The 27593-nt window shown below is 52.9% G+C and overlaps 1 protein-coding gene across 15 annotated transcripts in view; it reads right to left on the bottom strand.

Moving 5' to 3' along the window:
- POU2F2 (POU class 2 homeobox 2) overlaps window positions 1-27593 on the bottom strand; it is a 34675-nt gene that overhangs the window by 6549 nt on the left and 533 nt on the right. For 2 of the 15 annotated variants that reach the window (XM_078062730.1, XM_078062733.1), the window contains exons 2-11: window positions 20203-20268; window positions 20063-20097; window positions 19866-19922; window positions 16401-16583; window positions 2839-2944; window positions 2650-2741; window positions 1054-1215; window positions 677-818; window positions 440-588; window positions 185-361 (exon numbers count right to left, since the gene is read on the bottom strand). In XM_078062730.1, coding sequence (XP_077918856.1) covers window positions 185-361; window positions 440-588; window positions 677-818; window positions 1054-1215; window positions 2650-2741; window positions 2839-2944; window positions 16401-16583; window positions 19866-19922; window positions 20063-20097; window positions 20203-20268 — 1169 coding nt within the window. Of the gene's footprint in view, window positions 1-184; window positions 362-439; window positions 589-676; window positions 819-1053; window positions 1216-2649; window positions 2742-2838; window positions 2945-15880; window positions 16163-16400; window positions 16584-19865; window positions 19923-20062; window positions 20098-20202; window positions 20269-21591; window positions 21734-27593 lie in introns of those variants that run through there. The other 13 variants (XM_078062731.1, XM_036103302.2, XM_036103297.2 and 10 more) reach the window with 9 other exon arrangements.

The raw sequence follows: 27593 nt of genomic DNA, 5'->3' as shown, positions 1-27593 counted from the left end.
GAAATTGTGTCCCTGTGTGACTGTGCTCCAACCCTGTGACAGCCTGTCGCTAAGGGTGAGTCTCCCTGCCCCTGTGCCAGGCACTGTGGACAACCAAGTAGACTGTGCTTCACAGAGGCCCCTGCCTAGGGGTGGGGTGTTGCCAGAGCTTTGTGCCCCCCACCCCCAGAGGGGCTCCTGGTACCAGATGGGGGCTGTAGCTGGCTGGCTTCCCTGGGCTGGGCAACATGGGGGCTGCGCTGCAGGGGTTGATGCGTTTTTCCTTCTGGCGCCGGTTGCAGAACCAGACGCGGATCACTTCCTTCTCCATGTGCAGCTGCTCTGCAATCAGCAGGATCTCCTCTGAGGTAGGCTTCTGGTTCTGCGGGCAGAGGGCTGGTGAAACCCAGGTCCACCCCGACCCCCCACCTCAGGGCCTCCCCGAAGGCCGCGGCCTCACCGCTAGAAAACTCTTCTCTAAGGCGAAGCGGACGTTTGTCTCGATGCTGGTCCTCTTCTTGCGTCTCCGGCCAGGGAGCCCGTCGAAGCCCAGGCTGGGGCTGCTCAGCTGGTTGGGGCTGGGCAGGCTTGAGTCCACAGACATAGTCTCTGTGCCCGGGAGGAGACGGGGGCATGAGAGGGAGCCTCCGGAGACCACCACCGGCCGCCCGCCCTGGGAGCCCCGGCCCAGTCCCACCTGCGTCGTTGAGCCACTTCTCCAGGAGGGGCTTGAGTTTGCACATGTTCTTGAAGCTCAGGTTGAGGGCCTCGAAACGGGAGATGGTCGTCTGGCTAAAGTCGTTGCCGTAGAGCTTGCCCATGGCCAGGCCCACATCACCCTGGCCAAGTGGGGTGGGGAATGGGGCGGCGGTCAGGGCGCCGGGCTCACCCCGGTCCACCGCCTGGCCACACCCCTGGCCCCGCCCACCGGCCGGCTTCGGTCTCTCGCCCCGCCCATCACCTGGCCACGCCCACTGCCCCGCGCTGCGGAGAGGGAGCCCGCGCCCCGCCCACCACCTGGCCAGGCCGCGTCACCCTCAGGCCCACCGCCCGTGCTGCCGGGTGGCCCCAGACCTGCGTGAAGCCCAGCTTGATGCGGCGTTGCTTGAAGGTGCGGGCGAACTGCTCCAGCTCCTCCAGGTCACTGGGCTCCTCGGGGTGGGATGGTGGCTCCAAGCATTTGGGGGGCTGCGGGTGCGAGAGGTGCGGGTCGGGCAGCGTGGGGCGGGTCACGGCCTGGTAAGGTGGGCAGGGGTGGGTGGGGTGCAGGATCGAGGACCAGGATGGGGCTCAGCAATGGCTGCGCAGTCCTCCCTCCCTCCTTCCCTCTCTGCCATCCCACCTCTTCCTGCAGGCTCTCCTCTACCTGTCCCCAGGAGGCTGATGCGCACTCATTGTCAATCCCCATCAAGGGGACACTCTGCTACTCCATAGGGACCTCTCACTGCCCCCAACTCTCTCTCTGCACATTCCTTCCCAGCCTGCAAACTCCCAGGAGTAGCCAGCTCTTTTCAACCATCGGCTTTTTCCCTGGAGCTGGGGGCCATGGTTTTATCCTTCTCTCAGGCAGGGAATTAATGACTGGCTCTGCTACCGCATTGTTGGGTAACTCAGGCAAGTTTCTTAATCTCCCTGGGCCTCAGTTTTCCCCTCTGCAGAATGGAAATAATCATGGTTGCTCCGCCCACCCCATGGGGTTGATGGGAGAATCCCATGAAAGGTTGCAGATAAAGTGAAAGCATTTTTAAAAAAGTAGATGAGGAGGGTGCCTGGGGGATTTACAAAGAAGCAACAGGTCTCTCTGAATTGCTTTATTTCCCTAAAAATATCTGAAACAGGTGGTGAGTGCAACCATGTTGGTCACATAAGTCCTTGATCCATTATCCAAATGCTGGGGCCAGATGGGTTTTGGAATTCAGAAATTTTACAGATTTTAGAAAGCCTACACGGGTCACAAATAATGTGACTCCCCCCATCAGGGTCAAGGCATCACCCCATCACTGAACACATTAACAGCTCTCAGCAAAGCACAAATACCACATGGAAGGGAGAAAGGAAAGTCATACTCCTTTGCCTTAGGTCAAGACGGGTTTTGCAGCCAAATAACTTCTGGTCTCACATTACAAAAACAACTTGGTTTTCCAAGCATTTTGGATTTCAGAATTCAGCTCAGCCCGGTATTAGTCTCTAAACTTTTTGGGTTAAATAGTTCATATTTTTTGAAAGGGCTGTTAAAAAAAAGTGGGTAGGAGGGAATGTCAAAATCCATAAAGAATCATGAAAGATTATAATTGAAGTCTAGAACCCAGTCAGCAAACTGAAAGAAAGGCCAGGCCACAACCTATAGGTTTTTTGCACGTGTGCATTTTGGGGTAGCGGGGGTCAGATCAAAATCTTTCATCAGATTCTCAAAGGAGTCCATGTGTCTGAAAGGGTTAAGAGTCTCTGGCCTGGCTGATTCCCCTCCTTCTATAGAGGAAGAAGCTGACCCAGACGGAGAGTGGCTTGTCTAAGGTCCCATAGCAAATCAGTGGCAGAGCAGGGCTGGTCCCCAGGTCTCCCGACTCCTATTCTGGCCCCTATGGTCATGGGGAGGGTTGGAGGGAGCAGAGACCCTCACCCTCCCACCCCCTCCTCACCCAGCCTGGCACACTCAGTGGACATTCTCACCTGTGTGGGCAGCCCGGCCCGGGGCTGGGAGGTCAGAAGAGCTCCCTGGGTTTGCTGAGGTAGCTGGAAGAGATTTGGTGTCGGTAGCAGGCCTGGGGAGACAAGGGGATTGCACGGGGTGAGGGAGGAGGGAGAGTTCTGTGGAAGCATCCTCAGGGAGGGGAGGCCATGGGGTGGGTGGGGCCTTACCTGGCTGACTCTGCTGGGCCTGTGGCAGCAGGAACTGAGCAGGTGGCTGGAGGTGGTGGCCTGGCACAAGCACCAGCTGCTGAAGCTGGAGGAGCTGCTGTATGTCCTGGCAGGGAGGGGGATGGACAGAAAGACAGCCTGAGTCTTGGCCCAGCTCCCTCTGCACCGTGTGAGCCCTGAGGGGTTCCACAGAGTGGGCGGGGAGGGATGGAGCATGGTCTCTGAATGGCTTCCCTTAGCTAAGGGCCCACAGGAGGCTTCTCCCAACCGCGGGCTACCAGAGCATCCTATCTGGGCTGACCCAGGAGGGCTCGCTCTTGATTTACCTTCTCTTTCTTGAAGAAATATTTGCCTTGTCTTACATTCCCACAGAACAAATAGTATCATTTAAAAATGTAAATCAGACCAAGTCTTCCCTTTTCTTAAAACACTTGAGGCAAAAGATACCGTGTCTGGAATTAGCTTTAAAATACTCCAGCACAGCAATAAATAAATAAATAAAATAAAATAAAATAAAATAAAATACTCCAGCACAGTAAATTGGTTCAACCACTTTGGAAAACTCTTTGGCACTGTTATGATTTGAATTATGTCCGCCCCTCAAAAGACATGTAGGAATTCTAACCCCCCAGAACCCCAGAGAGTGGCCTTATTTGAAGATAGGGTCCTAATCCAATATGACAGGTGTCCATTTAGTAAGGGGGAATTTGGACACAGAGACAAACATGTACAGAGAGAAGGCACTGTGAAGAGACCCAGAGAGAAGATGCCCAGTCCTGCCAACACACTGGCTTCGGACTTACAGCTTCCAGAGCTGTGAAAGAATACATTTCTGTTGTTTAAGACAGCCAGTTGGTGGTTGGTTGTTATAGCAGCTCTAGAAAACAAATACAGGCACTATTTACTAAAGCCAAACATACACCTGTCTCATGACCCAGCGGTTCCCCACCTGGGTGCTAGCCACTGTAAGTGTGTACGTGTGTTCACCAAAAGACACGTGCCACGATGTTCAGGGCAGAACCATTTGTAATGGCCCAAACCCAAAGAAAGCCCAGGTACCCATCGGAATCGAAATGGGTGAGGAAAATGATTCACTGGAATGCTACAGCAATGAGAAGGGGCAGTCTACAATCTGTAATGACACACAGCAAAATAAACTTCCCAGACATGATACGTGGAAGAAGCTAGACATGATAGGGAGCATCCTATATGGTTCCATTTGCATTTGGGGAGGGAGAGGCTAGAAGGCATCCCCAGGGGCTCCTGGGGAGCTGGCCATATTCAGTTCTTGATCTGGCTGCTAGTTACATGAGTATGCTCAGTTTGTGAGTGTCACTGATCTGTATATTTATGATTTGTGCACTTTACCGTATTTGTTATACTTCAATGAAAAGATTTTTTTTTTTTTTAAAGGGAAATGAAGCAGGGACAGAGGGAGAGAAAAAAACATCCAGCCTCTCCACCAAAAAAGTGAAGGGTATAGATGAAACAGGATTGGCAAAAGGTTGGTGTCTACTGAGCGGGTGAAGGCACGTACAGTTCCTTATATCATACCCTCCACTTTTAGGTTTGAACATTTCCAAAAGAAAAAGCAAAACCCCCTTACACACACACACATACACACTCCAGTGGCTTCTCATAGCCACAACAATACAATCAAAACCCCTTACCTGGTCTCTAAGGTCCTTCATACCAAAGCCCGTGCTAGTCTTCCTGACCTCAACTCCTACCTCAGGACCTTCGCACACGCTGTTCCCTCTGCCAAGCAGTTCTAGTTCTTATACTCCTGCCTAGGCCCTTCTTGTCGCTCAGATAAAATCACCTCTTCAGGGGCGCCTGGGTGGCTCAGTCAGTTAAGTGTCTGACTCTTGATTTCAGCTCAGATCATGATCTCAGAGTCATGAGATTGAACCCCGCGTCAGGCTCCATGCTGGGCATGGAGCCTGCTTAAGAGTCTCTCCCTCTCCCTCTGCCCCTTCTGCTTGTGCTCTCTCTCTCTCTAGAATAAATAAATAAATGCTTAAAAAAAAAGATTCTCTCTCTCCCTTTGTTTCCCCCTCCTCAGGCACTCACATTCTCTCTTTAAAAAAAAATCACCTCTTCAGAGATGCCCTCCTTGACCACCTAATCTAAAGCAGCCACCACCACCCCTCTCTTTGTTATCTCCATTTCACCTCCTCTGTAAGACTTATCACTATCTCAAGGTATCTCTCTTTCTGTTTACCCTTTCACAGTGCATCTCCCTCACTGGTATGTCAGATCCATGAGAGTGTGATCTTGATGGTTTTGGGCATTATTATAATCTCAGCATCTAGAATATCTGGCACCCAGTAAGTGCTCCACATATATCTGTTGAATGAACCCACACTGATGCTTCATAATTTGCTCAGTAACTTTTATGACAGTTGAAAGTTATGTTACTTAGAGTGACATTCTTTTTCCTTCTGGGAAATTGAGGGGGATGACATATGCCCCTCAATTCCTCCCAATGCTATCGTTATTCCAAAGACCAATTTAATGTCCTAGGAAGTGAACAAACTGAGGAAAAAACATACGCAACTTGACACAAAGGGTTCATTTCTTTAACATATAAAGAGTGATTACAGATCAATAAGAGAAAAACTAACAATCCAATAGTAATCTGGCCAATATAGGGCTGGTGACTGCCCAGCAAAGGAAATATAAACAGCTCTGAATGAAAAAATATTCAGACTCATTCACAATAAGATAAACAGAGCTATAACTGCACTGAGATACTATTTTTACCTATCTGATGGGCAAAGATAACAGCAGTGCATAACACGCTGGGTTGGGGCAAATGGGGAAACACACATTCTTGCACATCACTAGTGAGAAGATAATTTGGCAATGTCTGTCAGAATTACAAAGGCAGGGCAGAAGACATGAAAGACATTTCTCCAAAGAAGACATACAAATGGCCAACAGACACGTGAAAAAATGCGCAGCATCACTCAGTATCAGGGAAATACAAAACAAAACCACGAGATACCACCTCACAACAGTCAGAATGGCTAAAATTAACAAGTCAGGAAACGACAGATGTTGGCGAGGATGTGGAGAAAGGGAAACCCTCTTACACTGTTGGTGGGAATGCAAGCTGCTGCAGCCACTCTAGAAAACAGTATGGAGGTTCCTCAAAAAGTTGAAAATAGAGATACCCTATGATCCAGCAATTGCACTACTGGGTATTTACCCCAAAGGTACAAATGTAGTGAAAAGAAGGGGCACATGCACCCCAATGTTCATAGCAGCAACGTCCACAATAGCCAAACTATGGAAAGAGCCCAGATGTCCATCGACAGATGAATGGATAAATAAGATGTGGTGTGTATATATATATATGTATGTGTGTGTGTGTGTGTGTGTGTGTGTATATATATATACACACACACACACACACAATGGAATATTATTCAGCCATCAAAAAATGAAATCTTGCCATTTGCAACGATGTGGATGGAACTAGAGGGTATTATGCTAAGTGATATAAGTCAATCAGAGAAAGACAATTATCATATGATCTCACTCATGTGTGGAATTTAAGAAATAAAACAGAAGATCATAGGGGAAGAGAGGAAAAATGAAACAAGACGAAATCAGAGAGGGAGCCAAACCATAAGAGACTCTTAATCATAGGAAACAAACTGAGAGTTGCTGGAGGGGAGGGGGAGGGGGTAACTGAGTGATGGACATTAAGGAGGGCATGTGATGTGATGAGTACTGGATATTATGTAAGACTGATGAATCACTGACCTCTACCTCTGAAACCAATAATACATTATATGTTAATTAATTGAGTTTAAATAAAATAAATTTTTTTTTTTAGAAAGAAAGAGAGAGCATGAGCAGAGGCAGACAGAGAGGGAGAAGCAGGCTCCCTGCTGAGCCAGGAGCCTGATGTGGGGCTCGATCCCAGGACCCTGGGATCATGACCTGAGCTGAAGGCAGACGCTTAACCATCTGAGCCACCCAGGCGCCCCAATAAAATAAAATTTTTAAAAAGTAAAAAAGAATTACAAAGGCATATACCCTTTGACTCAGCCATTTCACTTCTAGGAATTTATCTTAGAGATACATTCACACTTGTGCAAAATGCTCTCTCTAGAAGGGTATTCCTAGCATCATGCAGTGTTCAGCAAGAGTGGAAACAAGCTGAACACACAGCAGTGGGGAACAGGTAAATGAACTAGGGTGGATCTTTATGTCGGAATACTATACATTCATCAGAAAGAACGAGGACACTTTTCATGTCCTGAAATGGAACAATCTCCAAGATGTCCTGTTGAATGGAGAGCTCAAGAGACAGAACAGTGGGTATGATGTGCTACTGTTTGAATTTTTTTTTTTTTAAGTATTTCTAGGTATTTCCTGGGTATGCATAGACTATACCTGGGAAACTATACCAGAAACTGGCAACACTGTAAATCCTTCCATATCTCTTGAGTTTTGAACATTTACCTAGCCTAAATAAAGAAATAAAGATGTCCCACCCCCACCTACCCAACCGAACACTCATTTCTGCCCGACATCCCTGTTTTCCCGACCATTCGTGTTTCGACTGTTCAAGGCTATTTCCTGTCCACAGCAAAGGCCTCTGCTTTCTCTCTGTGCCTCAGAAAGTGGACGGAGTACCCAGATGCTCCTGACTTCTCACTTCTCTCTAGCTGCTCATCATCTAAGAATACAGCTTAAGGGGTTTGAAGTCCCAATACTCTATCCTTTGAAACTGTGTCCATTCTGCCTTGTCTTCTGAGCCTCTCCACCTGATCAATCACATGGTGGCGTCCCTTCCACGTGAGGCCTGGCCACGATGTGAGTGAAGCCTGGATTTCAGGCCCCCCACCCCTTCACAACGGACCCTTCCAAGTCCCCGTACCTAATTTTGGTCTCATAATTTTGTCTTCCTTTTCTCTAAAAAGACGTGCACACTGTATAAAAATCAGGCCCCACAAAACTGAACCCACCCTGCTCTACCCTGCATTTCTCGTGATGCAATGCATTTGCAGTTTTCCTCTGCTACACTATAACTCTAGAAGGCAGAGGCCAGGTCTTACTCTGTTCATATCCCTAACCCTTAACACAGTCTGGTCAGCCCCCATTAAATGCCCACCGAGCTGAATCAAGGAATAAAGCCAGATATAAAGACTTATCACCAATGTTTTTCTGACTAGCTTGCTGATTAAAGTATTTGTTAACTACTGTCTCTCCCTAGTGTGACTCTCAGTGAAAACCCCCCTTTCTCCCCAGAAGCCTAAAACAGAGGTGTCTGCAGATTTCTTTCTGAATCTCCCCTGGAGAGGAAAAGGGTGGGGAAAATGCATCCCAATTTGCAGGGGGCCTCATGGTGAGAAGTCCAAATGAATAACCCAACCACACCCCCACTCACTGTCACTCAGATCAGAAACTTAGGGGTCAGTCCGGATACCCTCCATCCCTTCTCTTCCCCATCCAACACATCTGCAAGCCTGAACAAAAAAGTTCTAATTTTTTTCTGTGCTCTGAATTACTTGGTGTCTGACAAAACCTACTGCCCCCTTCTCAGAGTTAAAAAATGGGTAAAATAAAATGCATAGGATTTCATATGAAATCAACTATATATGAAAAAGTCATCCAACATCTTGAGTTGTGATAATAATCTATGGGTTTCTTTATTACCCATTAAATAATAAGATCAAGCAATACGTCTGATTACTACTGTAATTTCAAAGCAATGATGAGTAAAAACAATATTTTGAGGTCTCTGTGTATAGAAATATCTGTGATTCCATCGGTGACAGAGTCCTGCTAATGCTACTGTGGTCTATTCATAATAGAAGGAAACGTAACATTTTCAGTTAGAGGATAGTAAAAGTTGAGACATAATTTTTTCCCATCCAAGTTCATGCACTCCCCTGAATTCTATCCACAGACCCCTCCAGGGGGTTCCTGTTCTGAAATGTTAATCTAATCATAAAGCCTCCACTGGTTTTCATCACACTTGTAAGACAATTCAACTCCTTGCCATGGCCCTGGATGACCTGGCCTTCCTCATCAACCAGGACTCTCACTCCCTGACTCGGAGCGAATCACACTGGTCTCCTTCCTGTTACTGAACTCAAAAAAGGTCCCCACCTCAGGGCCTTTGCACATGCTGTTGCCCTCCCACTTCTTGATCTGCACATGACTGGCCCCGCCTCATCATGCAAGTCTCTATAAAACGCCCCCTCCTGAGAGAGGCCTCCCCTGGCTACCCGCTCTGATGAGGAGTCTTCCTCTCCTCAATCTCTCTCTATTACATTATACTCTTTTCCTTTCTTCATAGCAATTGTCAGCTATGGGTAGGTGCTTGTCTGGGCACAGACTTGTCTGCCTTATTCCTCACTGTATCCCCCCTGCAAAAAGGTGCTGGGGCATGGTGGATGTTCACAAAATGTTTGCTGACTAAAGAAATTGCAGAATGACAGAAAGAAGATTCTGGGTGCTGTGCTCGCTCAGAACTGGGGTTAACCAGTAGGAGGCCCCATTTCTCCATAATCTACAAGCAGCACGCAATCTGAAGCCACTTGGGGGCGCATTAGGACCAAGTCAAGATGGTGGAGCAGTTAGAGGAAGTGGAGACACTGGGGAAGGGCCCCTGGCCAGGATATTTAGTGGATCATCTGCTCCGTCCCTGACCTGTGAGAAAAACGGGCACAGAGGGCTTAGCACACCCCACTAGAGCTGAGAAGGGAAGAGACCGGTTCTCGTTCATCGCTGGATTGTGATCACCCCCACCCCAGTGTGGGCACCCAGCAGGTGATCAATGAATTTCCAATGAATGAATGAGTGAAACCTAGGACTGACTGGTGGTGTTTCAGGCTGTACTTTGCCGCAACTGAGATCTTGGCCACAGTCGGGCAGAAAGACTGACGCTCTATTTACGTGACACACGGGTGAACAGGAGTATAATTGTCCACTTTCCCATCTGGGCTTGGTTCCACCTGAGGGTCGGTGGGGGGGTGGTGGTGGTGGAAAAAAGCCTTTAAAAGGAACTAGAGGAGGCCTGGCCCCTGCTGTGGCCGCTTGGGACCAGGTGCAGCGCCTCACTCCAGCGCACAGGGCAGACTCCCCACCCCCCCAACTGCAGGCCCCCACACATGCTCTGGCAGCCACCCAGACTGGGATGGTGTCTGTGTGACACTCACCGGCCATCCCTGAGATGGCATGCTATGACCAGTTTTGGACACCCCATTCTAAGACATGGACAGTTTAGAATTAAGTCCAGGGCGGGGAGGACAGGAAGGGGGGTGTCTGGGGGACCATGTAAACTACATTGTCCTCAGTTGCATTCAGAGTGAGGACGGGCTTCCTTACTCTCTGAGCCATGACAGGCGGCCCCGTGGGTGGAGGGGGCTGCCTGGGAAGGGAGAGAGCACCTGTCCCAGAAGCCACCTGGGAGAAACGGCACCCCGACTTGCCCAGAACTGTGTGGAGGGAGCTAGGTGGGAGGGCGGTCGGAGGAGTGCCAGGGTCCCTGCCAGCTGGGAACCTTGGGGGTCTGAGCCTGGGTCCTGTTGCTTGCTTCTCGCTGTGTGACTCGGGGGAAGCCAGCTCTCTTCTGGGCCTCGGCCTCCCTAACTGTATAGGGTGACAGTGCATGGTGTCCTGGAGACGGCCAGACACCCAGCTGTCCGTTACACAGTTGGGGGACCGTGGGCATCCCTTACCCTGTTTACGCCTCCATTTCCTCGGGTGACACCGCAATAACTCTTACCTCCTGGGGCTATTACAGGAATTAAATGCAACAACACACGTAGCATGTTTAGCCTGGTCTCTGTTCACTCGAGTGGTCCTGCATAAATGGTAGTCATTACTACTGAGTCATAGCTCTCTCAGGGCTCGGTGTTCTCATCTACAAAATGGGGATAGGAATGTCTGACTCTTTACTGGATTGTACTGAAGCCTGAGTAATATTAGTATTTATAAGGTGTTTGGGAAATCACAACATACTCCCCCAGCACAAGCATCTGCTGCCCCTGCACCCTCCTGTCACTCCCCTGCTGTCACCCCCCTCAAGCACAAGCTCTCAAGGGCGGGAGCCCCGTCCTCTGCCTGACAACTCATAACTGCCAGTGTCCAGCCAGCCTCCCCGCTGAGCTCCAGCCTCAAATGCCTGTCTGCCTATTTGATGTCTCCACTTGGATGGTGAATAGACTCTTTATCCCCTGCCATGTCCAAAGGGAAACTCCTGCTTCCCTACTCCTGCCCTCCAAAACACCCTGTGCCCCCCCTGTCTTCCCCAACTCAGGAAATCACCTCACCACCCTCCGGTTGCTGAAGCCAAAATTCTAGGAGTCATCCTTGATCTACCCTATCCATATAAAATAGCATTCTAGACCCCCACCATCACCTTCACCTCCCCGCCTGGATGCCTGCAAGCATTTCCCACTGGGCCCCTTGCTTCTACTCTGGTCCCCCACAGTCCATTCTCCCCATGGCATCTGGAGGGTGCTTTGTAAAGGGTCAGTTGGCTTATGCCACTCATCTGTTTAACAACCCCCCAACAGCTTCCCATCATATCTGGCATTCATTCCAAACCCCTTAATCTGTCCTAGAAGACCCCTCACCTCTTACTTGTCTCCTTGCTAACTTGCTCTGCTCCAGACATACCATTTTTCTCTGTGCCCTGATGTCAAGCTGCCTTCCACCTCAGGACCTTTGCACTTGCTGTTGCCTTTTCCTCAGTTCTCCCCCTGGCTTCTTCATGACTGACTCATTCAGGCCTCAGCTCTCAAAGGCTACCTTCTCAGTGAAACTTTTCCTAACCACCTCCCTGGAAGACACCAGCCTATTTCATTTTCTTCAGGACACTCACTCTAAAACAGTCTTGTTCGTTTGTTTACTTGTTTACTGTCTGTCTCCCCACTAGAACATGAGGTCCTCAAGGGCAGCCACCTCTGCCTCATTCACAGCTGTCCCCTCGGGGCCATGAATGGGCACCTGGCATATACAAGGTGCTCAATAAGGGCTGGATGAATGACTATGTTATTCTAGTCATTTCACTAGAGGAAACCCTAAAGTTTTTTTGGGGGGGGCAGGTGGTATGGGCAGAGGTGGCCTGTGTCTAGCAGGGGTTCTTCTATGTGCCTCCTCCCCCAAAGGTGACCCTGCCACACGGAGCCCAGGAAGTCCCAGCGATTGGGGCAGAACGCCACAAACCGAGACCCACCCAACAGGGAGCAAAAACGACCTCTGCACATTCTGTGTTACATCCCATGCTACTGCTTCATGTTAAAATGCCAGGATAGATGAGCAACAGCAGACCCCAATCCCGCAGTTGTGGGGCGACTGGGATGCCCCGGCCCGGCTCCTGGACTCCAGGGCCTGTGGGCACACTGACGACACGCCTCCAGGTGTGGCTGACCTGGCACCCACTGCCCCTTCCTCAAGCATCCATCTCTTCCTCTTGGGGACTTGCCCTCCCCCATTCTCAGGTCACATGGTCCAGGGGGGCTGACCCTACCTTCTCAGGGGTTGAGGACACTAACTCAACCCTGGCCGGTGGAAGGTTTTATCTCCCCGGGTACAAGTGGCTGCAAGTCGAAGCGGGCAGGCGCCTATTTTGCCTGCCTCAGAATGAAAAAAGAGACAGACCCCTGGGGCCAGGCCCCATGTTCCAGGATGGGCCTCTTCGGTGATCTGAGCCAAATATCCCCTTTCCTTCTTCAGCCACCTGGCGTGGAGTTTGGTCCAGCCGCCACCCCTCCTAGCCCATCCTGCTCTGTCTTCCACTGCTGGCCCCCAACCCCCCACTCCCAGAGCCCACTGCGCTCTCTCACATTATGCTCCATGCCTGGAACAGCTTTCTCCACTTCGTATACCCGGTAAACTCCTACTTGTCCCTGCTCAGGTCAGATCCCACCTCCTCCAGGAAGCCTTCTCTGATTCCCTCAGACACAGGTCACCTGTCTTCTCCCACACTCCCACCACATCCAATAGGTTTCTCTGGGAAACCTGTACTCACTAGGTCCTGCCCGCCTAAAAGATTTTGTCAAGCTTTATATGCCATGGTCATATTATGAAAATAGGGATTTTTTTTTTCTCTCCAAATATAAAATGATGTTTTAACGGTTAATGTAAATTTTCAATCAATGCCTACCCCTACCCCAGACATTCTGAATTACTCCCCCGGAGAGATGTCTTCCCTACCCTTGATTGAAAAGCTGCAGCAAAACATCCCTCATTGATTCAGTAAATATCCACGTGGCCCCCTTGGTGGAAAGCATCGTGCTGAGTGCTGGACACACAAATTATAGAAGTGTGTTATAATCATCCCTTTCTCTGTACGAGTTAGGAAAATGCAGGGAAGGTTCCTGCCAGACGGTTTAACTGACATTACTTTGGAAGCTGGCATTCGAGGGACAGATGGGGGACTTTCCCTTAGTACTTTATGCAATTTTTAAAATGATAGGGCTAGGGGTGTTTTTGACTTTCTTAGTATTGTTCAAGTAAAACATTTCTTAGTGGTTCGTTGGTGTGTCTGTTTCCCTAGAAGACTGGGAACCCTGAGGGGGCAAGGAAGGGTCTGAGTCATTCCTAAGCCTTTAGCTTCCCACCAGGGCCTGACACACGGGAGGACGGGAAATGTCTGAAATGACCACGGGACAGAGCGGAGTGGGCATGGGAAGCAGATGGGTGGGCACGGGACACGGGCTGAGGAAGGGGGGGGTCAAGCCCAGGGGTGAGACAGCTGGAGCTGCAGTGGGCAGCTAAGGCAGGAGGACTGTGGTACCCATGGCAGCTGGTCGGCACAGTGCCTACAGCTCTTGGTGGTACGGGATAAACATTTGTCTGTTAGGGAAATGAGGTCACAGGGTGACAGAACTCCCAGAAAACAACCTTGGCCCAGCTTTGCAGTTGCAAAAGGCAGACCCGAGCAGATCGGAGCTGGGGAGGGGGGAGCGAGAGGAAGGGGTTGGAGGAGGCCTTGAGAATCAGAGTCTGGGCGGGACAGCAGGTGGCAGGGAGCTTGGAGGAGGTGGTTCTAGGAGTGTATGAATGGAAGGAATGCCTGCTGCTGGTCTGCACGAGGCTGCTCTGTCCCTGCTCCCTCCCTGGAGTCTTTGTCCCTTCCACAGACACTTCCTCGGGCATATTTGGACCGAGCACTGGTGATTAGGCCCAGAAGCAAAGGAAAAGGGCTGGGGGCCTCGGGAGAACGCAGGAGGCAGGAAATCAAACCAGCTGGAGGGAGGGAAGTCTTGGAAGACATCCTGGAGGCGTGGACTCCCAAGCTGAGGCTTAAAGGCTGAAAAGAAGCCGTCCAGGTAAAGGGAGGGAGCCGACTTCCAGGCAGGGATACTTGAGACCTGGGGGAGGGAGGAGCCCTGAGCGTTGGGGTTGCTCCATGGAGAGCGTTGGGGTTGCTGTATGTGCTGAGAGGCGCCCCCCTGCTGCTGGGATCTCTGGGGGGCGGTGGGCGGGGGGAGGTGGGAAGGATGGCTACAGGCAGCAGCCCCAGATCATGTGGTCCGAGCCCTGACTCCCAGGCTGCTCTGCCCCTTGGGGTGACCTCGCCGGGGATGAGGATTTGTGGACTCTAGGAGGTCACCGTTAGCACAGTGCCTGCTACAAAGGCAGCACCTGCCAGACTCTAGTTACAGTTACTGTGGCAAGCCAGGCACCAGGGGCTAAGTCTGGAAGAGCCGTCACAGAGCAGTGGCACAGATTGCTCTGTGTGTCTCCGCAGAAGCAGGCCCAGAACCGGGAAGCTCTAAGGAGGCAGACCCAGCTCAGCGTTAAGGACAGTCTTCAGTGGAAGCGCTGGTCAGTAGTGGAATGGGCCCATCGGAAGCTGAACTCTGTCAAGGGACAAACTGTGGGTGCTGGACACCTCTGTGTAGACAGCGTCTGCCCCCGGGGTTCCATGGAAGGCGGTGGATAGAGAGAAAGAAAAGCGATCCAAAGAGCAGTCATTGTGGGAAACACAGGGTTAAGGGAAGTTAAACAAGGTTCCTTGCTGCAGGACTTCTCAGGACCTTCACTGCGCTGGAACATGGGCCACAGACTCAAATGCTTACGGAACCCAGGCAGATAGCACAAGTGCGTGACAGGGAAAAGTGCGGGTGGAGAGAGCAGGCCCATCAGGAGGGGATGCTCTGTTCTACCTACTCTGTTCCACAGACTATCCTTACAGGAAATTTGTGGGCTACTATCTTGGGTTGAACTGGGTCTCCCAAAAAGATTTGTCAGAAGTCCTAACCCCTGGTGCCTGTAAATACAAGCGTATTTGGAAACATGGTCTTTGCAGATGTAATCAAGCTAAATGAGGTCATTAGGGTCGGCCCTAATCCAATGACTGGTGTCCTTATAATAAGAAGGGGAAATGTGAATGCAGAGACAGACAGGCACAGACAGAAGATGGCCCTATGACCAAGGAGGCAGAGATTGGAGCAATCCAGCTAAAAGAATGCTAAAGATTTCTGGCACTACCAGAAGCTAGAAGAAGCAGAGAGAGATTCTCCCTAGAGCCACCCAGTTTGTGGGGCTTTGTCATGGCACCCCGGGAAATGAATACAGCCACGAACTCATGATTCAGTATATGCCAATAGTCTCCAGAATGGCCAGAGCGGATGCAGCATTCCCTGACCCAGCGGCCACAGGCCCCTTTTCTGAAAGAGCATCTCTCACTGGATATGCCAGAGCACACATTATAGGGTGCTGGCTCAGAGTCTCAGCCTTTCCTTCTGGGCCCACATGGGCACCATTCCACGGAGGTGACTCCTTGTTTCCTCAGCCAGAAACTGAGGATAATGGGCCAACCTCCCAGGTGGCTGGGAGCCCTCAGTGAGATACACAGAAAGTGCTTAGCCAGGCATGCCATCACATGGAGGACGTCCTCCCTCTGAGCGTCGATTTACCCCACTGAGACACGGGTGGCAGCATCCCCCGTGGCTCCCTGGCACATGACCGGCCTTCAAAAGAGTCCATGCAGACCGGTCAGCCCCCTGCACACCGTGCTTCCGTGGGCCCTGCGCTGCCTGCCCCCCAGGGCTGCCCTTACCTGTGCTGTGAGCTGGATGGGCTGGGAGAGGGTGAGCTGTGGGGTCCCGGGGGGCTGGCTGGCAGGCTGTGGAGGTGGCAGGTCGCCCCCCCCAGAGGAGGCTGGGGGCTGCGAGGTCGAGGAGGAGGCAGAGGAGGCAGAGGAGGAGGAGGAGGAGGAGGAGGAGGAGGAGGCAGCGGCGGCGGCGGCAGCGGCACTGGATTGTTGCACGGCGGCGGCCAGGAGCTGGGCCTGGGCTTGCTGCAGGAGGAGCTGCTGCTGAGCTGGCATCAGCGCCGTGAGCTGTGGGGCGCGGGCGGCAGGGCCAGAGGAGGGGCGGGGGCGGGGGAGCAGAGAAGGCAGAGAGGGGTTAGTGCCCGAGCCAAGCAGGTTAGGGGCCTCCAGGAGGCCTGAGGAGGGCAGGAGGAGGGCGTGAGAGCGTGGTGGTGGCCCTGGCAGGACACCCCCTGCCACGGGTCCTGTAACAGATGGGAGGCGGCTGGTCGAGGCCCACGTTCCCTGTCCTTCCCCGAGTACTTACCCCGGCTAGCTGGCTGCCTGTCAACATGAGTTGGGCCTGGGGCAGATGCGGCTGAGCCAGCTGGGGGGGCGGGGGTGCTGCTGGGGCTGAGTCGCCACTGGGGTCTTCAGCCTTGATCTGGGGGGGAGAGAGGCAGGGTCCGGGACCCCAGAATGTTAAGTGGAGGCCAGAGAGAATGCCCACCTGTGAACCAAAGAGAGGGCACGTGTGTGGCAACGGCAGCCTCGGGCCAGCACAGGAGGAGTAGGCTGGGGTGTAGAGGCAAGGCCCTGCCGACCGGCTGGGGATCTTAAGTCCCGCCTCTGGCCTCAGGCTCCTCAACAATCAGTAGGGCTAACACACACCCCTGCACCAAACAGGAGAGAGGCACCTTTGGAGAGCAGTTTTCCCCTCTGGGGGGTGGGGGTCAGTTTCCCCATCTGTAAAATGGGGAATGTGCCAGCAGAGGACTCGGGGCATCAAAGAATAGCGTTCTGGGTCCCCATCCCTCATCTGCTTTATTTATTTATTTATTCATTCATTCATTTATTTATTTATTTTAAAGATTTTATTTATTTATTTGACAGAGGGAGACAGAGTGAGAGAGGAAACACAAGCAGGGGGAGTGGGAGAAGGAGAAGCAGGCTTCCCACCGAGCAGGGAGCTGATGTGGGGCTCGATCCCAGGACCCTGGGATCATGACCTGAGCTGAAGGCAAACACTTAACAACTGAGCCACCCAGGTGCCCCTCCCTCATCTGCTTTAGCCAGAGGTGCATCTCTCATTAATGAAGTAGGACTTCATTGGAAGAACGGGTCTTAGGTTATGAAAAAAAAAACCACCGACTTGGAACCTGGATCGGAATTCAAATGAGTATGGAAAGAGGCAGACAGTGCGAACGGGTGGCGTGGGCAGACGAGGATGAGGTGGGCTGGCGGCATGTGCGGCCCTCCTGGAGGGGAAGCTTGCCCAGCTCCTCCTCTGCTCCCACCAACCACTCATTTCAAAATCTAAAGCAAAACCCAAAACAACCTAAAAAAAAAAAAAAAAGCACCAAAAACGCTGGCAGGACCAGCCAAGCACATACATAGGCCAGATGTGGCCCAGATGCTGCCAGCTTTCAGCCTCCACCCCAGAAGTCCCTTGAGCCCCTCCTCATCTCTCTGTGCAGGATGTAGATGCACCTCGCATCAAATACATAGGACAGACCAACATAGAGCAGTCCTGGCCTTCCTCCTCTCCTAGACAGAAAGGCCAGACCGCGGTTGGCTTGCCTGAGAAGTCGGCCGGTAAAGGACATGTGGGGCTGGGGGGAGGCATGGCTTGCAGAATCACACTCTTGGGCCCAGAGGGGACACTGGGCTGAAGGATGATCCCTAATCCTTGTCCCAGCACCATTTTGCAAAAGGGGATCCAGAGAGGGAAAGCGACTTGTGCAAGGTGACACAGCAGCTTGGCAGGGGGGTGTAGCATTTGGAATTCAGAGTGAGATGAACAGAGGCCTGGAAAAGGCCAGATCACAGAGGGTGAGTGGCATGGCCCAGGGCATGGAGACAAATGTCAGAAAGTTTACGGGATGCAGGGATGCAGCATCCTCTGGTGGGGACTCGAGGGCCCCTGGAAGTCTGGCTGTGTTCTGCCTCTTGACCTGGTGTGGGCAACATAGGTGTTCAGTTTGTGAAAACCCATGGAGGATCTCTGTGTGTGTCACATTCCAATTAAAAGTTAAAAAACAAAAAACAACCAACATGGTGAGGATACTAGTCCTCTCAGATTTCTTTCATTCCTTCTGGTTCTCTTGAAAAAGCCTCCATTAGGTGCTAGGATAGTTCTAACGCCTCACCCCCAACACTGCTCATCTCCCTTTCTAACGAATGAAGGAAAGGCCTCAGGCTTAGACCCGTCAGCAGGCAAGAGTCTCTGGGTACATTTTAATAACCATTGTGTTGGGGCACCCGGCTGGCTCAGTCGGTACAGCACAGACGCTTGATCTCGGGGTCGTGAGATCGAGCCCCACGTTCAGCATGGAGATTACTTAAAAAAAATAATCATTGTATTTATTTCCATGGCAAGAGATGCTGGTTTTCCATTCATGAAATTTCCATTTAAAAAACACTTATTTGAGCTGCTGAAAAAGCAAGCCAGTTCACGAGCTGAAAATTGTTGAAGCTGATTGATGGGTACCTGGGGGCTTATTTTCATGATACTCTTTTTTTTCTCCTTTTGTATCTGCTTCACATTTTCCGTAATAAAATGTTTTTAAAACTGAAGCCAATTAACACGATTGTGATGTAAGTAATTGTACACGGTGGTGTGTGGATGTGTCTGAAATTGTGACGGGAGCACATGAATCACTGCAGTTGGGGAAAGCAGAGGCTGCCCTCAAACAGGACGAGGTGTGGACAGAGGCCCGGAGTCAGAGGTCAACGCCCTCTCTGCCTCCGGTTTTCCCGAGGAACCAGGGTCCAGGCCGGGGAAGGGCAGCAAGGACCCTTCCTTCCCAGGGCTCCCCTGGTTTCCCCACAGAGAAGCGAGGCTGCCGTGGGGCTGGGAGGGGCTGCAAAGACACAGCTGAGGAGGGAAAGGGTCAGGACAATGGGCACGCGCTCTGCTCCGAGGGCTAAGGCCAGAACTGCACCTAAGATCAGAGGGAAGGAGGCCAGAGCCAGAGCCCTCCTCCCCTGGGCCCTGGCCAACTCACTCAGCACAAGATACCCACCCACTAAGCTGCATCAGGGCACCTCAGAGGCCATCGGATCTGACAGCCCCCCATGTTAGAGAAGAGGAAACCGAGAAGCCCAGCGGTGGTGGGGCGGTGGGGGGCGGAGGGGAGTGATTTTCCCAAGGTCACGGAGTAGTTCCCGGCCCCCAACCCCATCCCTTGCAGAGGACCCCTGTGCCCCTGCCCTCCATGCTGCTTTCAGGCCTCTGGGCCTGCGGCTGCCCCCACCAGGCTGGAGCATGGAGGCCTGGGCCCCAGACACCTCAGGAAGCCCAGCAGTGCCCAGAAACAGGCAGGGCCCCATCTGGATTAGGGATTTGTTCTGTCTGGCCACTTCCAGCCTCCCCATCAACCTCAGCCATCCTTCCTGAGTCTGCCCCCCATCCCATACCCCCCTCTACTGGCTGGCCCCTGAGTGTGTGTGTTGGGGGGCTGGGGGTAGGGCAGGCCCCTGTCAGGGAAGTTGGGATGGGGGCGGGGCCCTCAGCTTCCTGTTGTTCATCGCCCTGGGGCTCTGGGGGGGATTTCCCTGGCCACCCCCACCCCCCAGGGAAGGGGAAGGAGCCTGGGTGAGTCACAGGCCTGGGGCGGGAGCCTGAGTGTGAGAAGGGGCGGGAGGAGTCTTGTCACCAAGGTGTCGGGGCTCCGTGCCCCCCCTTCAGGCCCTGGGCCCACAAAGATGTGCGGGACCCTCTCCCAGACGCTAACCCATCACAGGACACCCTCCTTGTTCCCCTGCCCTGGCCGTTCTGATAGGTTCTTACCTTGGTGCTGGGGCCAGTTGGGGACACGGAGAACGGGGAGGTCTTATTCTGGGGGTTCTGGGAAGAAAAAGTTGGGGTGGGGCATGGGAAGAGTGAGGTGAAGCAGCTTTTGACACCATGCCCCTCCCCCACAGGGGCCCCCCCTCTGTTCCCTTCTCCCCCTCCCAACCCCTCCTGCTCATCTACTCCCTCCTGACCTGATGGTTAGTGTCTGGTCCATTTCTTTCAGTGTCTGCAACGAGAGGGAAAGAGTGAGTTGTCACCTGTGCCCCCCACAGCCCCGCAGCTCCCCCCACCCCACAGGCCCCCTGCCCTCCCTACTCCCCTCCCCACCCACCTGTGTGCTCTGATGGGGAGTCCAGACCTTGCTTCTCGGCCTCCAGGGGCTTAGACATTCTTATTTCTGGGGACAAAAGAGGGATGTAAGTGGGGTGAGGGAAGCCTGGGGGGCTCTTGGGCCCTCCTCCAGCACCACCCTAGCCTCTCTCCAAATCCCCCGCTCTCCCTGCCACCTTGTAAGTGCCTCTTTCCAGGAGACATGCCCTCCTTACTGGGCCTCTGCCCTCCTCTGGCAGGACAAGAAAGGGATCCTTTTCAGCCCTGCAGAAGGTGGCACGGGGAGGGCCACCTCCCGTGAGGCCCTGGGGCAGGGTGGGAGGTAGCCGGTGGTCATGAGAAGGCTTCGGTGCCCAGGAGGAGGTGGGTGATGTTCCACAGGAGCGAGTCAGCCTCAGGCCTCCTCCCGAGGCGCGCCCGTCCTGCCTCACCAGGTTTCGGGTGAGACATGTTTTCCACTCTGAGTGGGGCCTAGGGGTGTGAAGGGCTGCAGCATCCCCAAAGGAGTGAGTCTTCTGAACTCTGCGTGGGATTTGGTGCCCTCTGCCCCTCCCCCAGCCCACAATGTTCCTGTCCACACCTGACCCCCACCTGGCTTCCCAGCCTCCTTTCTCACATTCAGCTCACAGGCCTGGCAGCCCCACTCGCCACTTGGAACTTCGACTCCAACACCACCCGGCTCTGCCCCTGACCAGGTCCTCGGACTTACTCCTAGGCCTCACCCGGGACTTAAGCCTTGAATCCCCACTGCACGCCCAGATCCAAGCCGGGTGCCCCAGCCTACAAATGCAATCCCCTGCTATCTTCCCATAAACCCAGGACATGAGGGGAGGGGGCAAACAGCAAGCTGGCCCTGGGGCCACAAAGCATTGCTCTTCCCTCACAACACTGTGATGCTGAGGAGGGAAAGGTGAGCACTTACCAGTGCCGAGCACAGTGTTAAGTATGATTCAGAGCTCACAGTAGCAGTTGGTGCTAATATTACCCCCATTTTACAGAGGAGGAAACTGAGGGCCCGAGTGCACAGTGAGACAGCAGAAGTGCCCCAATTGGACACCTGTCTTCATGACTCCAGAGTTCCCGCTTCTCATCAGGACTGCTATGGTCTAGTGGGCCCCCTGCTGTGACTTCCACCCACCTCATCTCCAGCTGTCACCCCTACTCAAGTTCACCCTGACTGACGCCGACTCGAACCCAAACCTTTCTGGTCCTAGACCCCACACAAACCTAGGCTTCTTCCCTATCCATTCTCAGTCCCCTTACCTACCCTGAATCCCAACTCCCACCCAGACAGTACAAGTCCTTCATCTGACCTTGACTCCCAGCTTGGCCTCAGACCTTACTCGTGACCCTGACTCTGACCCCAAGGTCTCCCCCACCACTCACTCACATCCCTGCCTAAACCACGATGCCCTATCAAAGGGGCTGTCCAATTCAAGCGCGTTCCGCGCCCAAGATATTGAAAGAAGGCCAGCTAACGAGAGCTAGGACGTCCTCAGCAACTGGAAAAAAAAAAAAAAATGTCCAGGAATTTTGCAATTGAGGGTTACTCGACATGAAACGCCGCTCTGGTTTAAAATTCTTGATTAAAAAGCCAGGTCACACACTGCTCGTGGGAGTGTAAATCGATATAAGCACAAGTCAGGAAAACTGACGAAGTTCCCCCTCCCTAGGACCCAGCACATCCACTCCCGAGCATCCTGGGGAGACAAAGGAGCATCCTGCCCCCCAAGCCCATGGGCACACAGCAGCCCCTTCCCCAAACTGGGAACAAGTCAAGGGCCTATCAGAGGATGGACACAATGTGGTATGTCCATACAATGAAACGCCCCACAGCAAGAAAAGGAAGAAACTCCTGCATCACACGCACCACTGAATCTTGCAGGCACGACACCAAGGGAAAGACATCAGACACAAAAGTGGACAGACAGTAGGATTCCAATTACAGGAAGCTCAGAAACAGGCAAGTGATATCAGATGGCCAAGGTCAGATTATGGGTAACGTCTGGGGGTTGATGGCGGGGAATGAGCGTGAGGAGGCCTGTAGGGGGTTGGAAATGTTCGGTATCGTCATCTGTTTGGTGGTTATGTGGTTCTATACATAGGGAAAAATGCATCAAGCTGCACCCTTAAAATCTGAGCACTTACTGTAGGTATGTTTTCACATAAAAAAAGAAAAAACTTAAAAGCTAAAAAAAAAAAAAAAGCCAGGACACGGTACTATTAAGGCATAGGCTGGTGAGGGTGGTGTGGGGAGCAGGGGCCCAGGATGCTATGGGAGCTCAGGCCCTGCTTCTAGGCACTAGGATGGTGGTGAGTGGCTAATGATCATTTGAGGCACAGGAGGAGGACCCAGGTCCTAGTCCCAGGTAAGAGACCACACTCCTGACTCTGGGACATCAAAGGCAGGAGTCCTGCCTAATCCTGCCTCTAAATGGCCCAGAACTTGGCCCAGCTCTGGGCAACTGCTGATGCTAGTGGGGTCCTGCCTCCCACCCCTCCTAGCATCCCTGAGACCCCTGCTCCAACCCCCTCGCCGGCCCCCTCCTCCCAGCCAGTGTCCATCTGGCCCCAGGGAGATCCTTCCCACAACCTGGCCGTGAACCTTTCCACAGCTCCCCATCTCCCCAAGAAAAGCTCAGATAGGGTTTTTAAAGAGGTAATCAAGTTAAATGAGACCATCAGGGTGGGCCTTAATCCAATATGACTGGTGTCCTCATAAGAGGAGGAAACTGGGACGACATAGACACACAGAAAGAAGCCCATGTGAAGACACAGGGCGAAGTCAGCCCTCCCAAGCCGAGGAGAGAGACCTCCGAAGAAACCACCCCCACTGCCACCTTGACCTTGGACTTCTAGCTTCCAGATTTCAGGAAAATTAATTTCTGTTGTTTAAGCCACCCAGTGTACAGTAGTCCGTGACGGCAGCCCTGGGAAAATAATACAGCCTCCCGCGGCCCTGCCCTCTCACTGTCCTAGCCCTGAGCCCACAGGGCCGTGGCCTTCTGTGTCCCCGTCCTTTCCCACCAGACCAGGGAGCAGGCCTGCTCTGACTCACTGCTGCCCCCCTGGTGTCCCCCAGCTCAGAAGAGTAGGTGTTAAATGTTGGCTGAACGTCCCTCCCTGCAGCTCTCTCTCTACTCGTTCCTGCCTTGGTCTTGCTGTCTCTCTCCCTCCGCCTGGAAGGTCGTCCCCCACTCTGTCTGCCTGGTGACCTCCTACTCATCCTTCAGGCCCCAGCACAGGCTCTGTCCTCTATGACGGCAGCTCCCTCCACCCCGGCTCCCGCTGGCCCGGCCCTCTCCCCTGGCTGCAGCATCTGGGCCCCGGTACGTCTCCCCCGTCAGACTAGGACCCCTTGAGGGCAGGTCTGACTCATCTTGGGGTCCCCAACACTGCCCAGCCCAGGACGTGTGGGTTGAGTGCACAAGGGTGCCCTGAAGCTCTGATCTCCCTCCTCCCTCCAGGCCTTAGCCTCTGCACTTCTCCCTACCTGGCGACCTTTTCTTCTCGATTAGCAAACTCCTGCTCTTTTTGAAGGTCCCAGCTCATACATCACCTCCTCTGTGAAGTCCTCCCTGACTCCTCAGGTGGTTAGTGTCTCTCATCTGGGAACCCCCTGCCTCCGCCCCCTAACACACCCTGACCCCCTGGGCAATGGATTCCCCCTGCCCCAGACTGTGAGCTCCTTAGAGCCCAACAGCCCTGGCTGGGACTATGTCTTTGGAATGAATGAATGCATGCAAGAATCTCTAACAGACCAGGACCCAATCTTGTCCCAGACAAGCCTCTCTCCCTGCTGCTACCCGCCACCTTGACCTTGAGCCCCAATCCCCAAGCAACTCCAACCTAAATCTTTAAAGTAATTTCTGCAGGGACAGTGGCTGAGGAGGCAAAGGTGGCATGAGAGGAAATCTCCACCACTGTTTCCCTTGTTCTCCCTAATTCTTCCCCCCACTCCAACTCGCACACAGCCCAGGCACCCCTGCAGCATTTGGCTGGGTCGACAGCAAAATGGCCAGTGTTGCCCTTCTCCCAAGCCTGTCTTGTTTTTCTTTCCTCCTGCCCCCATCAGAACCCAATCTGAAAAAAGGGTGTCATCATATCATCCCCACCAAGGATGAAGAGGGGACTCCATTTCCACCACAGATCCAAAGCCAAATGATGCTTTAACATCTAAGGGCGTTGACAATCCCCTTATGAGGCCTGCTGAGGCGCCCGTCCTGCTGTCGGCCTTGGCCCAGGCCCCTCTCTCTTGACTCTAGAGAAACACTGACACCTATTCCCACCCAGACACTCTGCTTTCAATGGGACAAAGGAAGACCTGGATATCTGGATTTTGAAAAGCCCCCACCCCTACCCCCACCAGGTGATCTAATATGCTCCAGCTCCCTGGCGCCTTCCGAAGCTCATCTCAAGGCCTCGTTCACACAGACCATAGTCACCCCTCCCTTCTCCCATCCCAGGTAGTGTATAACTCTTTAGAGGGCCAGGCAGGAACAAGCAATGCAGAATTCTACCGGGCCCCTTGAATCCCACCATCCTGGAGTCAGACACACCCAGGGCTACCCACACCCTTGGGGTCACACTCGCTTGCCCCACTGCCTCAGGCCTGGGACTCTGGGTCCCCTCCGCCCTCCCCACCCCTCCCTCGCCCCTCCCTCCCCGGACTTTCACTTCTCCTCTGCATTTCCCCCAGCCGGTTTTAGCAGACTTGGGCCAGCTTCTCGTTAGCACTTACCGAAAATGGGGCTAAATATAGAGGGCCCAAGGGCTGCCCCTCACCCCTCCTGGCCCCTCTTGGCCTGTCCCCTGGGTCTCCTGCCTTCAGGGCCGCCTTCAATCAAGGCTGCGGCTTGGGAGCCCCTGTGGGCAGTGTTCGCACTGCCGGGAACCTCTGTGGGCCCAGCTGGCCCGGTCCCTGCCTCCCTAGGAGCAGCACCTCACACCCCCACCGCACCACATCTGTCCCTGGGTGGCCTCAAGGGAGTGAACACTTCTGAGCTGTCAGGAGGGAGGGATGGAGAGAGAGGCAGCAGACACAACAAGAGAGGGTGGCCCCACAGCTGTGCTGGCAACAGGTAAGGGCTGCCACATCGCACACACACCACAGCCTCAGCCAGGCAGGGCCCAGACGAGGACAGAGACCCGCAAACACACACAGGGACAGGTGTGCACAGACCTCAGGCAGGAATAGTTGCAGAGAAGACATACGCCCAGACGCAATGACAGGGGTAGATAGGCAAAACACACACCCAGACATGTGCATGCACACCTGCACTTACACACGCACACAGACCCCAAATCACACCCCAGAGTCACAGACACACAAATAGACGTACATGTACACACACACACCCAGGTCACTCAGATACACACACACGCCAAATCACACCCCAGAGTCACTCACAGACACACAAATAGACGTACATGTACACACACACACACACACACACCCAGGTCACTCAGATACACACACACGCCAAATCACACCCCAGAGTCACTCACAGACACACAAATAGACGTACATGTACACACACACACACACACACACACCCAGGTCACTCAGATACACACACACGCCAAATCACACGCCAGAGTCACTCACAGACACACAAATAGATGTACATGTACACACACACACACACACACACACACCCAGGTCACTCAGATACACACACACGCCAAATCACACGCCAGAGTCACTCACAGACACACAAATAGATGTACATGTACACACACACACACACACACACACACCCAGGTCACTCAGATACACACACACACCAAATCACACGCCAGAGTCACTCACAGACACACAAATAGACGTACATGTACACACACACACACACACACACAGCTCACTCAGATACACACACACGCCAAATCACACCCCAGAGTCACTCACCTCAGAGACATACAAATAGACATACATGTACCCACACACACACACACAGAGGTCACTCAGACACACACACACACACGCACACACTCACACCTGAGTTACTCACAGAGAGACAGACAGATACAGGTGTGCATACACACACACACTCAGGTCGCTCAGGTAGACATACACAGAGACACGTACAAACACACACACACACAGTTACTCAAATACACACAGATGTGCACATACACATCCAGAGTCACTCACAGACACACAGATTGACACAAATAGGCAGACACACACATACCCAGGCCCCTCAGACAGACATACACACATATGTGTCACACTCACACGCCCAGAATCAGCTCATCCTGGGAGACGGCCGGAGTGGACCCCTGAACCCAGTTCACAGGTGCGGAGCCTAAGCCCAGGCAGGACGAGTGATCTGCCCAAGACCATGCAGTGTATTAATTCACGTCCAGGCAGGGAATGCAGGTGGGCCCCCCAGGCAGGGCAGTTCTGTGAGAAATCCCCAGTCAGGGGTCTAACTCAGTACTGAGCATGTACGAGGCCCCCATTCAACCCCAGACAGGGATGAGTCCATGGTGGAGCAGACAGCATGCGGGTGCAGATACCCCGGATCTCTGGGTCTACACTGTTATGTGTGCACACACATACACAGTTGCATATACAGTCACCTCAATAAATAATCACGTGCCATCCTGCAAGTAGTCTTCCCTCCATCACAACCCCCTCCCTCACCTCCTTTGCCTTGTCATAGCCACTCATCCTTCACATCTCAGACCAGACGTCCCCTCCTCCAGGAAGCCCTCTCTTACACCCCACTGGCTCAACTGGGCCAGTCTTCTGGGCTCCCATGGCTCCCTGTGTCTCCAGCATCCCAGCCCTGACCCCTCTACCCGTGCCTCCTCCACTGTCTGGCGACAGGTCTGTCTCCCCCCACTGGGAACTCCAGGAGGATGGACCCGAAACTCCCTTTTTCAGTTGTATTTCCAACACCCAGCATGGAACTGCTCAGTAAATATATGTTGTTGAAGGATCCCAGGGATGCAGACAGGATGGTACACGCCAAACCAGGACTCATCCCCACAGACACTCACGATGTGACACACACCAACACTGCTATAAGGCTGCAAACGAAAGAGTCACGCAGTCCTGACACTTGTTGTGTTCCAGGCACTGTGTTAAGCATCTGCACACATTACCTCATTTAACCCTCCCATCAGCACTGCTGGGAGATGACTATCATTATGCACAGATAGACACATTTTACCAAATGAACCAGCAAATACAAATCATCTTGTATGGTGCCTGGCACCCAACATCCACTCGGTCAACTGACATAGGATACATTTTCAGGCGGTGATAAATGCCATAAAGGAAAGACAAAGCAGGGGCAAGAATGGCGGGACTGGTTGCCAGTTCAGACAGGGAGGTCAGGGAAGGCCTCCCTGAGGAGGTAACATCTGAGACAAATGAAGTGA

The sequence above is a fragment of the Halichoerus grypus genome, chromosome 15, assembly GCF_964656455.1.
Source record: "Halichoerus grypus chromosome 15, mHalGry1.hap1.1, whole genome shotgun sequence".
NCBI classification, from domain to species: Eukaryota; Metazoa; Chordata; class Mammalia; order Carnivora; family Phocidae; genus Halichoerus; species Halichoerus grypus.
This window is presented reverse-complemented; position numbering and strand designations above follow the sequence as displayed.